We start from the raw sequence: 14,775 nt of genomic DNA on the forward strand, positions 1-14,775 counted from the left end.
TCTCTCTCCACCATAGGCAAACAACTCAAACTCCTTAGATTTCCGAGAGTATTAATGATGACTTTGTAGAAAGATCTGCGCTTATCTTGCTCTTGACGAATTTCGTAACTCCACTCTCGATGTTGCGGTTGTTTTATCAAAGCATCACTAGGCTTTTACTCCATTTTAAATTTCTAATTCATGAAAGACTATAGCTTACATATCTATATATAGTTAACGAAGTCATAGCAAGTTTCATTGGTTAAATTTTCTTTCCTTTTCCTAAAGCTAGAGTAGTCGTTTTTATTTCCTTTTTTTATGATTGAGTTTGAATATAAGTTAATTACCTTATATTCTCATCCCACCACGCTTATCTTTCCATTTAACTATGCAAAAATTTAGCAGTAATAGTAATTGATGTGTAGTAGCAAAGTTGAGTAAAAAAAAGGCTTGAAATTCGCACGGTACCTGATCTACGGCAAATTGGTCGGGTACCGTGCAAATTTCAAGTCATATTTTACTAATGGGCGGAATAGCCGTAATGAGAAAATTACGCATATTTTATAAGTTCACGACTTTCTGTGCTACGTTTGAAGTTAATGGGAAATATTGAAAAAGTGGCAAAGTTCATGATTTTTCCGGTAAATTGGCCTAAGTTAATTTTAACTAGTCAGCAGTCACTCAATAACCACGCAAGATTTTATAGACACGTCATCTTACCTACTAATGTCATCACAATACAACACATGAATAATTAGCTTGTTTGATCAGTGGTAAAGATGACAAAATAATTGAGAATCTTCATTTGTATGAATTTTTCAATTGATAAAAAAGAAAAAAAATCTTCTCATACCCAACGTAATTATCTCAACAAATCTAAAATTAGTTGAGCCATAAGTTGGTTGGAATAATTTCCTCGTTGCGAGAGGTGTGCAGAAAACCGTACGTCATTTCCTCTGTGCGTATCGCCCTCCCCTTGTCCGTCCCCTTGTCATCAAGTAGGATCGTGTGCAGGATAGACATATATTGCCTCTTAATGTGCTGATTGATGCGTATTTTAGAGTATTCGATTCAGTTCACACAAGATATCAAGTTTAATTAATTAACTCTAATAATACTACGATACTGCAAGATTACAACGTCGTTAGTAGTATTTCAAGTGTCGATCCACAGGGAGGTAGAAGATTGTTTAAAACTTATGAAGTTAAAAAGATGAAACATAAGGATTTGATTTTTTTGGTTTTGAAAGATTCAGACAAACGAAAATAAAAGATTAACAAAAGATGGATTTCTCAAACGGAAAAGCATGTCACTCCAAGTTGCTCAATAGACTTGCATATTTCTACATCTATCAAAAGCACAAATTTTGGGATTAATTCATCAACCTAATCGCTTGCACTGAACATGTTTGCGACGTATAGTTCACAGTCAGCTGAACACTTGTTCCATGAACTAATTTTCAATGTTTATAAACTCCTGCGGAAGCGCGGAAGACATAAACATCTACTATATAAACTTACCTAATCCGTTTTCAAATTATCCTCTGAACAATTCAAATTCAACAACACATCAATTGATTAGTCCATCCAAGTCTATGTTAAAGAGACGATAAACAAGGATTAAACATCTATAACGATAGAGGCCTCTAAAGTGATAGAATCTAACATTAAACACATCAACGATGTCAAAATGTGAATTCAAAGGTGTAGATACATTCACACAAGCCTAAATTACAACTTGGAGCAACATTGAGAGTTTAGCCTAAACACATGATAAACATCACGATGAAAACCATAGGAAGCATGCTCTCGTTGAGTGGAATTGAGATTTGGAGACGGATAGTCGGAATGTTGGCCGGAATTTCTTCCTTCTCTTCTTCCTCCTCTCTTTCTCTCTTTTCCCCTCTCACTTTTCGTCCCAGGAAGTCTCTCTCAATCCTCCAAAACCGCCCAAGAAACCAATTTGAAACCTAAAATTCGGCAGTTTTCGAGAAACACGCCCGACCGGGCAAAATGGTGCCAACCCGGGCGTTTTTGATGCTCACCCGGGCGTTTTCACTGTCCCCGGGCGTTTTTGCCGGTTTTGACTGCTTCGCGCAACCTTCGTCAAATGCCCATAACTTCTTCATCCGAACTCCGATTGAGGCGTGCATATACCCACGTGAAGCTATTTCAAAGACGAAGATAATGGTGGTACGATAAAAGAATTTGGACACCATCTTGATAGGCAACGAACAGTTTCAATCAGGCCCTACTCCACATGTACATCTATCAACTAATATATAATAATCAAACATTAATGATCAATTGATAGATGATTTAAATATACAAAATAGGAGAAAACTTGGAGTATAATTAGTATCATTTGATTCACATCACTAATCGGTAGTAGTAAAACCTATGGTAGTAAACAACCAAGGGACTACATCGAGCTCATGTTTCGCTCTACGTTTGTAGAAAGACATTCTAAGAACATCTGTATTACTCGGGATAGTACACAGTCTACGAATCACACTGCAACCTCTGCCGCTTCCAGTTCATTACGACTTTGACATAGATCCATGAGGTGCTCAATGGCACCACATTTTCCAATGAGTCGGTTGGCGGAGTCGAGTGTGGCCAATTCCCCAAGCACTTTAACAGCGACCATCCTAAACCCTAAACCCTAAACCATCCTCAGCTCCCGACTCCCAGATCCACTTCTAGTGGCATCGACAAGCAGCTCAATTGCATCGCTACTCTTTCCAACATACTTCTTTATGCTATCATAACGACATATTCTCTCGATAATGTCATTAATGTTCTTACGCAATTCTATGTCTTCGTGTTTGGCTTCTCTTAGAGCACAAGAGCTTTCGCAGAATCTAGGGACTCAAAACAAGCTGCAATTCGTAAATTCAGCAGTTTCTCCACATATCCCGGTTGTTCCTGATAAACACTCAAATACAACAAAATAAATTAACCATTTACTTGAAAAACATTAAAATTAGGATTCAAAATTTAAAGCAAACATAAATAATAAACGATAAAATTGATGATTTAAGTTGTGACCGAAAAATAAGACGGATCTTATTACATACTATTAGTTGATGATTTAGCAAGAAAAAATGAATTGTGGCTAAAAATAAGAGAAATTTTTCGTCCCCTGTTACCGATACCCTAATAATTAAGTAGTGGTGATTGCAGTAGAATATTATATTTATGTACACTTTGAGGTTATAAAAATATACTCCTATATTATTGTTAAAACTTGAAATTGTTTGGAATTTATTTTTTTTATTTTCCTTTTTGCATAATCCATTTGTTAAATCGAAATCATATTAATATGATCGCCATTCGCCCACATATATATTATAGTTTAGCATCAGATCTATGAATTAAATCCAACTGTTCATACTTTTTTCTGAAATGCACTCCTCTGATTTCACTGAATTATTAAAATTAAAATTCTTGGTAAATAAGTAAAGTCAATGAAGCCAACAAATTGAGCTTCAAAATATACAAGAACAAAGACCCAACAAAAACATATAAAAACTGGCCATTAAAAAAAGAGGTACAACAAAATCATATACTACTATCTTGTGGGTTTGAAAATCAAAATTCATAGGGAACCAAATACCAACAAAACAAAGAAATGACATATTTTGTTGTTGTTTCAAATTTTTCTATATATAGCCAAATCATCAGCACTCATTAAACAAGATTAAAACTAATGAATATCTTGAACTTTTTTTTTACTTAAAAAAAGGAGCATGTCACGTGTGTAAACTTGATTTTAGTGGATGACGACGATATCACCATTCACCGCGGACGAAGCCACAATGAGGCCTGGGGGGCCAATGGGCCCCTCACGATTTACACTTATTATTGTATGTATGCTATGAACGATGGTATGGAGCTAGCTAGTGCAGGTGGTTACTTGTAATGTCTTCCATCGTCATCCTGTTCACTCAATTTCAGCTGGTGGTAAATCTGCTCAATCCGTATGATTTTCATTATAATTTGATATATTATGCTCACCTCCTCCGCTCGAAAACATGCATCTGCTGTAGATATCTACTCTTGTTATTTGAATTAAGCTTTTCCTTGTTATTTGAATTAGGCTTTCCCTTTCCCTTGTCATTCACGGGTTGCGGGTTACATTAACATCTAATTCGATATACTGTAGAATTAAGGATTTCTATATCTGACAATTTATATTTTAAATAAGTTTTATAATTTATAAAAGCTTCCAGGTGATATGTAAGAATGTTCTCTATTTTTAGTACTCACAATTATGTACTTTCTAAACATGCAAGTTTGTTATGTTGATATTGAGACATGTTGCATAGGGATGTCAATTGGGCTAACCCACTCGGGTTCGGGCCAATCCACTCGGGTTGTCGGGCTATTTGGGTGCGGGTTATTCGGGCTATGAATTTTCGGCCCTAACCCTAAATCTTCGGGTTTCGAGCTAACCCACGGGCTATTCGGGTCAATAGTAATCTTATATGTTACTACTTTCTATCTAATCCGAAATTCTAAATTATTAAAACGCAGATTGTCGCAAATAGTAAAATAATATCAAAGTGATTAAGAGAAAGAAAATAATAGCAATTGAAAATTGAAATAACATAGATAAACATATCGTTTAATTAATAACACACATGAATCTGACTACAATTAAATGGAAATCATGCAATTCATATAACCCTAACTTTCAATTTGAGAGAGAAGACATAATAATTACTCTATATTCTTCGTATCAATGTTGTATTTAATATTGATATTACCAAATATACTTCATATAAGTATATAATCCAAAAATTTTAATTATATTTTTATATTAATGCTCAACCCGTGGGCTAACCCGCAACCCACCCGGGCCAGCCCACATAACCCGCTGACCCGAACGGGTTAGCCCGTGTAGCCCGCTTCTGAATATGGGTTGCAATTATTGTTCCACATGGGTTTTGTAATCTATGGAAATAAATAATAAAGATAATAAAATCTAATGGAACTAAAGAAGTATAAAAAAAATAATTATGTAAGTATTAGTACTATATCAGAAACGATTGATCAGAAAGTTAGTTGATCGCAGTTATCTAGGTAAACGTTAAATATACGACGAACACTTTTGCATATAAATTTATACTCTTATAAAAGAGTTGGCATATTTGGTTTGAGGATCAACGGAATTTGTTTGAGTAAATTACAAATTTTATAGTGAGTTTTGGAAAATTTGTGATAACTTCTTCCCTCGATGCTAAAACTTGAGCATCATTGTTTTATACTACTATGTTACTTCCCTCAATCCAAGTGAACTTAGTAATATGAGAAGTTTAACCTTTTTCAACCTTTTAATAAAATAAGAGTTTGTAATTAAGTTTAAAAGGGAGAAAAGGATATTCGCTTTGCTTTTAAAAAAAAAATAACATTCTTCTATCATACTTATTAAAGTGAGTCAGCAATAAATACCAATGATAAAAAATTGAAGTATTGGGAGGAAATATTGTGCCCTAAAATTCATCACATGTAAACAAAGAAGATGAAGATACATATCCCACTTTCCAGTTCTTCAAGAGCTTTGTCTTGATTGTTTCAATCAACTGAAGGAGATCCCATTAGAAGTGGGAGAAATAGCATCGTTGAAATCAATTGAATTGGGTTTTTGCAGTGAATCAGTGGTGGAGTCGGCTAAAAAGATAGTAGAGGAACAAGAGGATTTATGTGGAGATCAACTAGACCTTCATGTTCGAGTGATAGTTTGAAAGTTAAAGTGAATAGTGTTTAGAGTATCATCGAAGATTTTATTGAAAAACATTCCATCTCAGTCCGCCCACAACAAGTAAGATTACGACCTTAATTAATGCTATATAATTTTTTATTCTGCAACTTCTTATCTGATTAATTCTTTATGTTGATATTGTGGCAGGATTGAAGAGATATATACAAAGCTGTTTTGCAACGGTCAAGAAAGTTGTTTTCAGATCGGTGGATTATTCGATTTAGTTGAAGCAGTTATCGTGTGCTGGGTTGTATGCATATTCTTTCTTGTTATAGTTGTATCACCATCTTCTCTATATATCCATGTGAATTTTTGCCTCTCGATTTTAGACTTGCAATATACTGTGGTGTTATAAGTTGAATTTTTTTCATAAAATGTTGCACTTAATTCTGGTGATTCGTTCTCAAAATATTGTGTGTGCTACATTTGTGATGAGTAATAACATGCACGTGTGGTGAAATTGAGAAAATTTATGTAATTGATTCTTTTTCAAGTCTATTTTGTATTTCATCCTTCCAAATTAATTTAGTATTTCACGTGTAATAACTAATAACTTATGCATGTTGTTATGAATTGAGGGATTCTTGATATTTCATGGTGGTAATTAATTTTAAACTAATTATGTCTGTAAATAAATACTCCCTCCGTCCCATTGAAGATGACCCACTTTCCTTTTTTGTTTGTCCCAATCAAGATGACCCATTACTTAAAATGGAAATCCTTTTATCTCTACTTTATTCCCTCTCTCTTACTTTACTCTCTCCACTTAACACACAAAATAAAGTTGCATAAAATCCCGTGCCGCCCAAGGAAGGGGTCATCTTCCTTGGGACGGAGGGAGTGGATTAGGACTGAAAACCTTTTAGACTCAATACTCAACACAATTATAATGGGCTTAAAATATAATTGTACGGCAGCCCAAACCTTTTAGACTCCATACTCAACACGATTATAATGAAGAAACCTTTTAAACCAACTCAGCTGCCAAATAATCCCAATTATGGGGATGGGTGGAATTGGTAAGACCACTCTAGCCATAAATGTATTAACAATGCAGCTGTTAAGGAGCATTTTGATATCTGTGCTTGGACTACAATTTCTCAAACTTATAATGTTATAGAAACACTTAGAGAAATTTATATTCAAGCAATTGGGCACTCGTGATCAGAATGAGAATGAAAAACTCAGTGATCTAAGTGAATATCAATTGAGAGAAAAGTTGCACAAGTTTTTATGTGGTAAGAGGTGTATCTTGTAATAATTGATGATATGTGGAGTGCAGAGGTGTGGGAGAAAGATAAGATTTTTCTTTCCCAGTCATAAATGTGGGAGTCGAATAATCATAACAGCTAGGCTATCAAGCTTGAGCTCTCAGTTGAACGAATCTTATAGAGTTGATATCGAATTTCTAGATGAAGCTAGTAGTTGGGATTTGCTTTGTAAGACTGTGTTTGAAAAAGAAAGTTGTCCTCTTGAGTTAGAGAATGTTGGGAAGGCTATTGTAGTAAAGTGTAAAGGACTTCCTTTATCAATTATTACGATAGGAGGACTTTTGGCAAAGTCTGACCGCACAAGAGAATACTCTGTATAGAGCAGGATTTAAATTCAGTTATTAAAAGTAATGATGAATCTTGCATGAAAATATTGTGGATGAGTTATATCTATCTGTCAAATTATTTGAAGCCATGCTTTTTATATATGGCTAATTTTGAGGAAGATCGTAGTATTCGCGTGTCAATGCTCAAAAAGCTATGGATTTCTGAATGAATTTTAAAACCAAGTAGTGGGAAAAGTTTGGAAATAATTGCGCAAGAATACTTTAAGGAGTTGGTTGATAGGAATCTCATTTTAGTTGATAGGTTGGGATCTACTGGAAATGTTAGGCACTATAAAATTCATGATTTGTACCGAAATTTGTGCTTGGAAGAAGTCGAAAAGGAAAGGTTTTATCATGTCATAAGAAACGATCCTCCATGCTTAAATAGCAGAAGTCGGGTTGCTCTTAACTTCAGTGGTGTTAATAAGTGAACTCTTGGAATCCTTGTCGCATGCTCATTCCTTATTACGTGATGAACTTCAAATCCCACACCATCTTAGATTGTTGAGGAAGCATATGATGAAGATACTCTGAGTGGTGCTTATTTCCTCGACAACGTGTTTGAAATGGTGAACTCGCGATACCTTGCTTTTAGAGTTCATAAAGAGATTCCCTACTTCGATTGATCTACTATGGAATCTTCACACGTTGATTACTCATTGTTGGCGTTACCTTATTGCACCAATCGAAATTTGGAAATTGCATCAACTTCGACATCTCGAGTTTCATGAGAAAGGATTGATTCTCCCTGATCCTCCAAGTGATGGCAATGGCATTGTTATCATGGAGAATTTGCACACACTCAAAGGAGTTCTAAATTTGTTTTTTGAATGAGGAGGTGGTTAAAAGAATTCCCAATGTGAAGAAATTGCATCTAATCTACAATGTGCAACAAATGCAGGGAGAAAACTGTAACAGCCCGCTCTCCTAGGGTACAATAAATGCGGCAACTGCTACCAACCAGACTCGAAGAAATGAACAAGGCTAGGGTTTCATTTAAAGAATTTTGACCAAGAGATTTAAAAGAACTATCAGAGTATTTAAAGCGACAACTTAGCCTAAAAGCTTGAATGAGAAAGAGAAAGGGGTATCATAAATAACGATCAAATTCTCAAGAGTACGACATAATGTTTAAGATAGAATCACAAGAAAAAGTCTAAGGCCTCAAATCGAAGGAAAGATGTAAATATCCAAAAACGACGAACTCTAAGGTGCATCAGAACTCAGCGGAAAACGACCAAGAGAAAGAATAGCCATGTATGAAGACACAACTACGCTTGAAGTTCATAACATCCATCTTAATTAATTATCATGCTCAACACCCGCCACCGCTCGTCGTCATTCAACCTGCACATAAGGAAAACACATGCAGGGCTGAGTATTTTGAAATACTCAGTGAGCTCGTTGCCAAAACATTTTATAAGTTATGCCACCCTTACCAAGTGAACTCGAGTTTTACAATTTATCAAAATAAAATATCATCGAGTGTCACAAAATATTTTCATAGATTGGCCAATCAAATATCTCCCATTTTCTCATCAAATTCCACAATCACAATCATATCCATGGTGCGACGAAAGTGTGGCCACACTTTTCGCCCACGAGACCGGCCGACTAGCAAGGACGGCTCACGATCCCCTCGTGTACACAGCCTGGTAGGGTTTGCGGCCCGTACTCAGACCCGAATTCGTATAACATATCCAAAACCTTGGCCCAATGGAGCGAACTCACAAACTAGGCTTCAGGCACAATATCACAATAAAACAAATATAGGCATGGCATAACAGTTAAACCACCCTTATAACACCAATCAATATTTTGCAAGAAATAAAAGAGTTTAAGAATAAAGCCCACCTCGACTGCTTAGATTTCAAGTAAGTTTCTCTTTTCCTTTATCTGACTTTGCAACCGGGGTTTCACCTTTTAAATCACATAGGTACATACAAATCAAATTCACAATTCAAAACCTAATTCATGCATGTCTCGACGTTTTTCCCTTTTCCCAACGACTTAACTTAATATGACCAAACATAAACATGTTCACTATATATAGTTTACTCGCATATTAAATCTAGATCTAGCATTAATATATATCGTGCATGAGTATTTCACCAACACACAACACACACACATATTCGACACACACACACATAACACACACGCATAACACACACACCACATGCATACATATTTTCTATGTCCCTTTTATCCCACTCTCGCTTAATTAATATGCATGAGGGTTCAAGAGTACCGATTAATCGGTTAGAAAGAAGATGAATCAAGTAGAAGAAGAAGATAATTATAAGAATACCTTTTTGAGAAAAACGATCGGTAGAAAGTAAGTAAAGACTTGGTTCTTCAAGAATTCTTGGATCAAACTTCAATTTCTTCTCAAGGGATGCAAGATTAATGGAGTAAAGTAGAAGAAAATTGAGAGAGTATGAAGAAGAAGAGAGGGGGACGAAAATATGAGGGGGCGAAAATAATGAACTAGGGTTGGGGTCTTGGCTCTTATTTATAGAGTCCAATAAGATCTTTAGAATATTTGGTAAGATTCTATTCTCCACAATTAAATAAATAAATATTATGGAGTAGGGAAGAAGAATTAACAAAAATAGACTAGGTCACAAGGCATGAAGTTTTCGAAAATTAGGCTATTTAATTAGCCAAGATTTCGTTTGGTATTTTTCCGGAGTAGAATAAAATATCACGGAGCAAAATAAATAAAATAAAAATCTCTCAACTTGAGATTGGTATTAGGCGTGTAGTATGCCTATTTAAACAAGGCATGGGTTTGTTTAATTAAAATAAGATATGGCATAATCTTTTGAGCTATGGAAAGATTTGGTAGAATATTTAAATTCTAGGTATGGAAAGAAATCAAATAAGAAGTCAAATAAAATAACTCCTTTCCTTCTACATGTGATTTTCGAAAATCACAAAATAATAGTGGCTAGTATTTTTGGAAATTTTCTCTAATATTCTCACTCACCCTCAATCAAATAATTCATCTCATAAATTAATTAATCACATATGCCACATCATAATGGTCAACAAATTTGACTTTTCAAAATTCTCAATCAAATAAACTCATGTAATAAATTCACTTATCAAATAATTCACATCTTCCACGGCATCAAAAATAAATTCTAGGGCTCTAAAATTAGGGTTCGGAAATTCGGGGTGTTACAAAAACTGTCTCAGTTATCTTCAGTGTTTAAGTAAATTGGAAAACTTCCACTGCACCACCAGAAATGGATGTGATGACTATTTGCAGAGGATTAGGTTGCCACTCTCCCTCAAAAAGTTGTTCGTCGATGCCTCTCCCGATACTGAATTGGAAGACATGTTGCAAAAAATCGGTTCATTGCCCCTTCTCGAGAAGTTTGTATTGCAAAATGGCTTCTTTAAAACAGGCAAGTGGGAGACAGTTGAAGGTCAATTCGCAAGCCTCATGTTTCTACGATTGGAGGATTGCGGTGGTCTAGACGATTGGATAGTGTCGGATAAGTCTTACTTTCCATTTCTTCAGAAGCTTCATCTTCGTAATTTAGGCCAACTAAATGAGATCCCATCAGAAGTTGGAGAAATAGCAACTTTGAAATCTATTTCTTTGGAATATTGCAGTGAATCGGCAATGGTGTCAGCGAAAAGGCTAGTAGAGGAACAAGAGGGTTTATATGGAGATCAACTAGACCTTCATGTTCGAGCTCTAGTTCGGAAGAAAGAAAAAGCTCTGAAGAACATGGCAAGCGCCAACTTTGAAGTTAATGTTTGTCTTATAGCATCGAAGGCCTCACTTCCTCTTCCTTTTCCAACTCATGCCGAAAGACATGATCCCCTAGTTAGCTCATTAGAATAATGAACTAAAGTTTTCTTTTAGTAACATGATTTATAAGAAAAAGATCTTCCCTTTAATGTCTATCACAACTCACAAGAAGGAAGCATGCTGAGCTTCTATTTTTATTATTGTTTTTATAGAGTATTTTTTCGATTAAACTTCCACAGATGCGTAGTAAACACACTTAGTTATACACATAAATCCACCCTCCAACTTCTCTCCCAACAAGATAAAATTTTAGAATTTTCATACTACTCTAGAAGCAAGTTTACACCATTCAAGATGCATTACAAAATGAAATAACTAAATTCATACAATGACCATGAAATCATACCACTAAAAACCACCCTACTATATAGGAATAATTTAATTAGTTTAGCTACACATTATCGAAATAATTCAATTGATACTCTCAAGTTCTAATAAGCAAAGGGGAAGCTTACAAGTATTACTCAATTATCAAGTCCTGTTGTTGTTGTTGAATGGGTTAGGCTCATTTTAAAATGGCTCGAAGCCCACCCTATATGAAAAAAGGAATGGACTGATTGATGGAATCCAAGCCCATCATTCAGATCAAGTAGACAATTATATGATTATTATTATATCAGACTTTTTATATTACTATATCAACAGCTGTCTTGCACTAATGCAGATCTCATTATCTCGATAATGCTGCACCTGAGTTCTTTATATTATCGTCCACTATAAGAAATTGCAATTCTCAATTGTAAAATTAATCATATTGGCCTGTCTTCATTCATTCAAAATTCAAAGAGCAGTTAATCATGGCAGCTTATGGAGCTCTGGTTTCTCTTATGAATATCTTAGATACACTTAAGAACCATCCTTCCCCTCCCATTTTTATCCACAAACAACAAATTGAATCTCTCACCCAAAATGTTACCTTCTTGCTGGAGTTTCTTGATGCTTATACTTCCCCTGTTGTTATTGATGGCCGTGAAGCTGATCCATTGGAGCGTCGCATTGCAGATGCAGTTTATGCAGCTGAGGATGTTATCGAATCCCAGATTGTGGTTCAAATTGACAAACGATCCCCAATTGTTGAGGGTCATGACTTCTATCAAGATCTGCAGAAAGTGATTGAAGAAATGAATTTGATCAAAATTGAAGTGGAGAAGATTGCAGTGGAAGCTAATCTGCAGCAGAAGCCCGTAATTGTAAAGGGCTTCCTTTATCAATTGCTACGATAGGAGGTCTTTTGGCGAAGTCTGAGTTCACAAGAGAATATTGGGAGCTTATAGAGCATAATTTAAACTCAATTGTTATTAACAATAATGATGAATTTTGCTTAAAAACATTGAGGATGAGCTATGTCTATCTGCCAAACTATTTGAAGCCATGTTTTTTGTATATGGGTATTTTTGAGGAAGATCGTAGGATCCGTGTGTCAATGCTCAAGAAGCTGTGGATTTCTGAGGGATTTTTGAAACCAAGTAATGGGAAATGTTTGGAAACAGTTGCGCATGAGTACTTTAAGGAGTTGGTTGATAGAAATCTCATTTTAGTTGATCTATTGGGGTCTATTGGAAATGTTTACTATTGTAAAATTCATGATTTGTTGAGAGATTTGTGTTTGAAAGAAGTCGAAAAGGAATGTTTTTATCATGTCGTAAGAGATGAGCCTCCGGCCAATAATAGCGAACGTCGTGTTGTTTTTTTGGGTAAAACAGCACGGTTGTTAACAAATGAAATCTTGGGATATTTGTCACATGTTCGTTCCATAATATGTGATGACATCCGTAGATTGTGGAAAGAAGTTCAACTGCCTCACAACCTTAGATTGTTGAGGACACTCCATGTATATGAAGAAGAAACTGCGGGTGGGGATTATTTGCTAGATAATGTGTTTGAATTGGTGAACTCACGGTACCTTTTGGTTAACCTTCATGTGAATTCCAAATTCCCTACTTCGATTGATCTGCTTTGGAATCTATACACATTGATTATTAGGTGTTCGGATCGTCTTATTATCCCGATTGAAATTTGGAAATTGCATCAACTTCGACACCTCATATTCGATGAAGATTCATCCTTAGGATTGATTCTCCCGAATCCTCCGAGTGGCGACAATGAATTTGTTATCATGGAGAATCTGCAAACACTCAAAGGAGTGAAGAATTTGATTTTGAATGAGGAGGTGGTTAAGAGAATTCCCAATGTGAAGAAATTGCAGTTAAGTTATGATAAGAAACAAATGGAGGGAGAAAACTGTCTCAGCTATCTTCAGTGTTTGAGTAAATTGGAAAACTTGGTCTGCAATTCCACAAATGAAAGTGATGAATATTTTCAGAGGATTAGGTTCCCACACTCCCTCAAGAAGTTGTTTATTATTGCCTCTTCTGATATGGTGTTGGAAGACATAATGCCAAAAATCGGTTCACTGCCCCTTCTTAAGAAGTTTGTTCTATTACACGGTGTCTTCAAAACAGGCAAGTGGGAAACAATTGAAGGCCAATTTCCAAGCCTCATGTTTCTACTATTGCACAATTGTAAAGGTCTAGAAGATTGGATTGTATCAGACAAATCCCACTTTCCAGTTCTCCAGAAGCTTCGTCTTGATTCTTTCGATCAACTGAAGGAGATCCCATCAGAAGTGGGAGAAATAGCAACGTTGAAATCAATTGAATTGCGTTATTGCAGTGAATCAGCGTTGGAGTCGGCTAAAAAGATAGTAGAGGAACAAGAGGATTTATATGGTGACCAACTAGACCTTCATGTTCAAGTTGTAGTCTCAAAGAAACAAGAAGCACTGAAGAGCTTGGCAAGTGCCAACTTTGAAGTGAAAGTGGATAGGTTTTAGAGTATGATCGAAGATTTATTGAAAAGTATTGCATCGCAATCCGCCTACAACAAGTAAACATTACGACCTTAATTAATGCTACAGATTTTTATTCTGCAACTTCTTATCTGATTAATTCTTTATGTTGATATTGTGGCTGTGGAGACTGAACTAAAGGGAAGGATTGAAGAGAGATACATACAAAGCTGTTACAACTACTTTGCAGCGGTCAAGAAAGTTGTTTTCAGATCGGTGGATTATTCGATTTAGTTGAAGCAGTTATCGTGTGCAGGGTTGTATGTATATTCTTTCTTGTTATAGTTGTATCACCATCTTCGCCAGCTAGATAAGAGAGAAAGACATGATTCATCACACGGTTATGAGCTCATCTTGTTTCTGCTTGTAGTTCGATTGGTTGTAATTTGTGATCGATCGTTTGAGAGTGAATAAGAACCACATCATCCTTTATCCGTGGATGTAGGTCTTATGTTCGAACCAAGTAATTCTTTCGTGTTCCTGCATTGCTTGTCGCATTCTTTTCAATCCGTGTTTATCAGCTTATATAACAATTTATGTCTCTTATTAGGTGTGAGTGCAAAATTTGATATGCTATATATCACCTCTATAAATCCATATATGGTGTTATAAGTTGAGTTTTTTTCATAAAATATAACGTTGCACTTAATTTTGGTGATCCGTTCTCAAAATATTGTGTGTGCTACATTCGTGATGAGTAATAAAATGCACGTGTGGTGAAATTGAGAAAATTTATGTAATTGATTCTTTTTCAAG

The 14,775-nt window shown here is 35.5% G+C and overlaps 1 protein-coding gene across 1 annotated transcript; it reads left to right on the top strand.

The window, feature by feature from the left end:
* Positions 1-12,368: 12,368 nt before the first annotated feature.
* Positions 12,369-14,498, top strand: LOC125204414 (putative late blight resistance protein homolog R1B-16). Its single transcript, XM_048103074.1, has 2 exons — positions 12,369-14,057; positions 14,149-14,498. The coding sequence occupies exon 1, from the start codon at positions 12,508-12,510 to the stop codon at positions 14,002-14,004; it is 1,497 nt and encodes a 498-aa protein (XP_047959031.1). The 5' UTR covers positions 12,369-12,507; the 3' UTR covers positions 14,005-14,057; positions 14,149-14,498.
* The last annotated feature ends 277 nt before the right edge of the window (positions 14,499-14,775 follow it).

The sequence above is a fragment of the Salvia hispanica genome, chromosome 2 (assembly GCF_023119035.1).
Source record: "Salvia hispanica cultivar TCC Black 2014 chromosome 2, UniMelb_Shisp_WGS_1.0, whole genome shotgun sequence".
In the NCBI taxonomy this organism is placed as follows: Eukaryota; Viridiplantae; Streptophyta; class Magnoliopsida; order Lamiales; family Lamiaceae; genus Salvia; species Salvia hispanica.

Coding starts and splice junctions, on each gene's coding strand:
- LOC125204414 (XM_048103074.1), top strand. CDS start 12,508: ATGAGCTATGTCTATCTGCCAAACTATTTGAAGCCATGTTTTTTGTAT.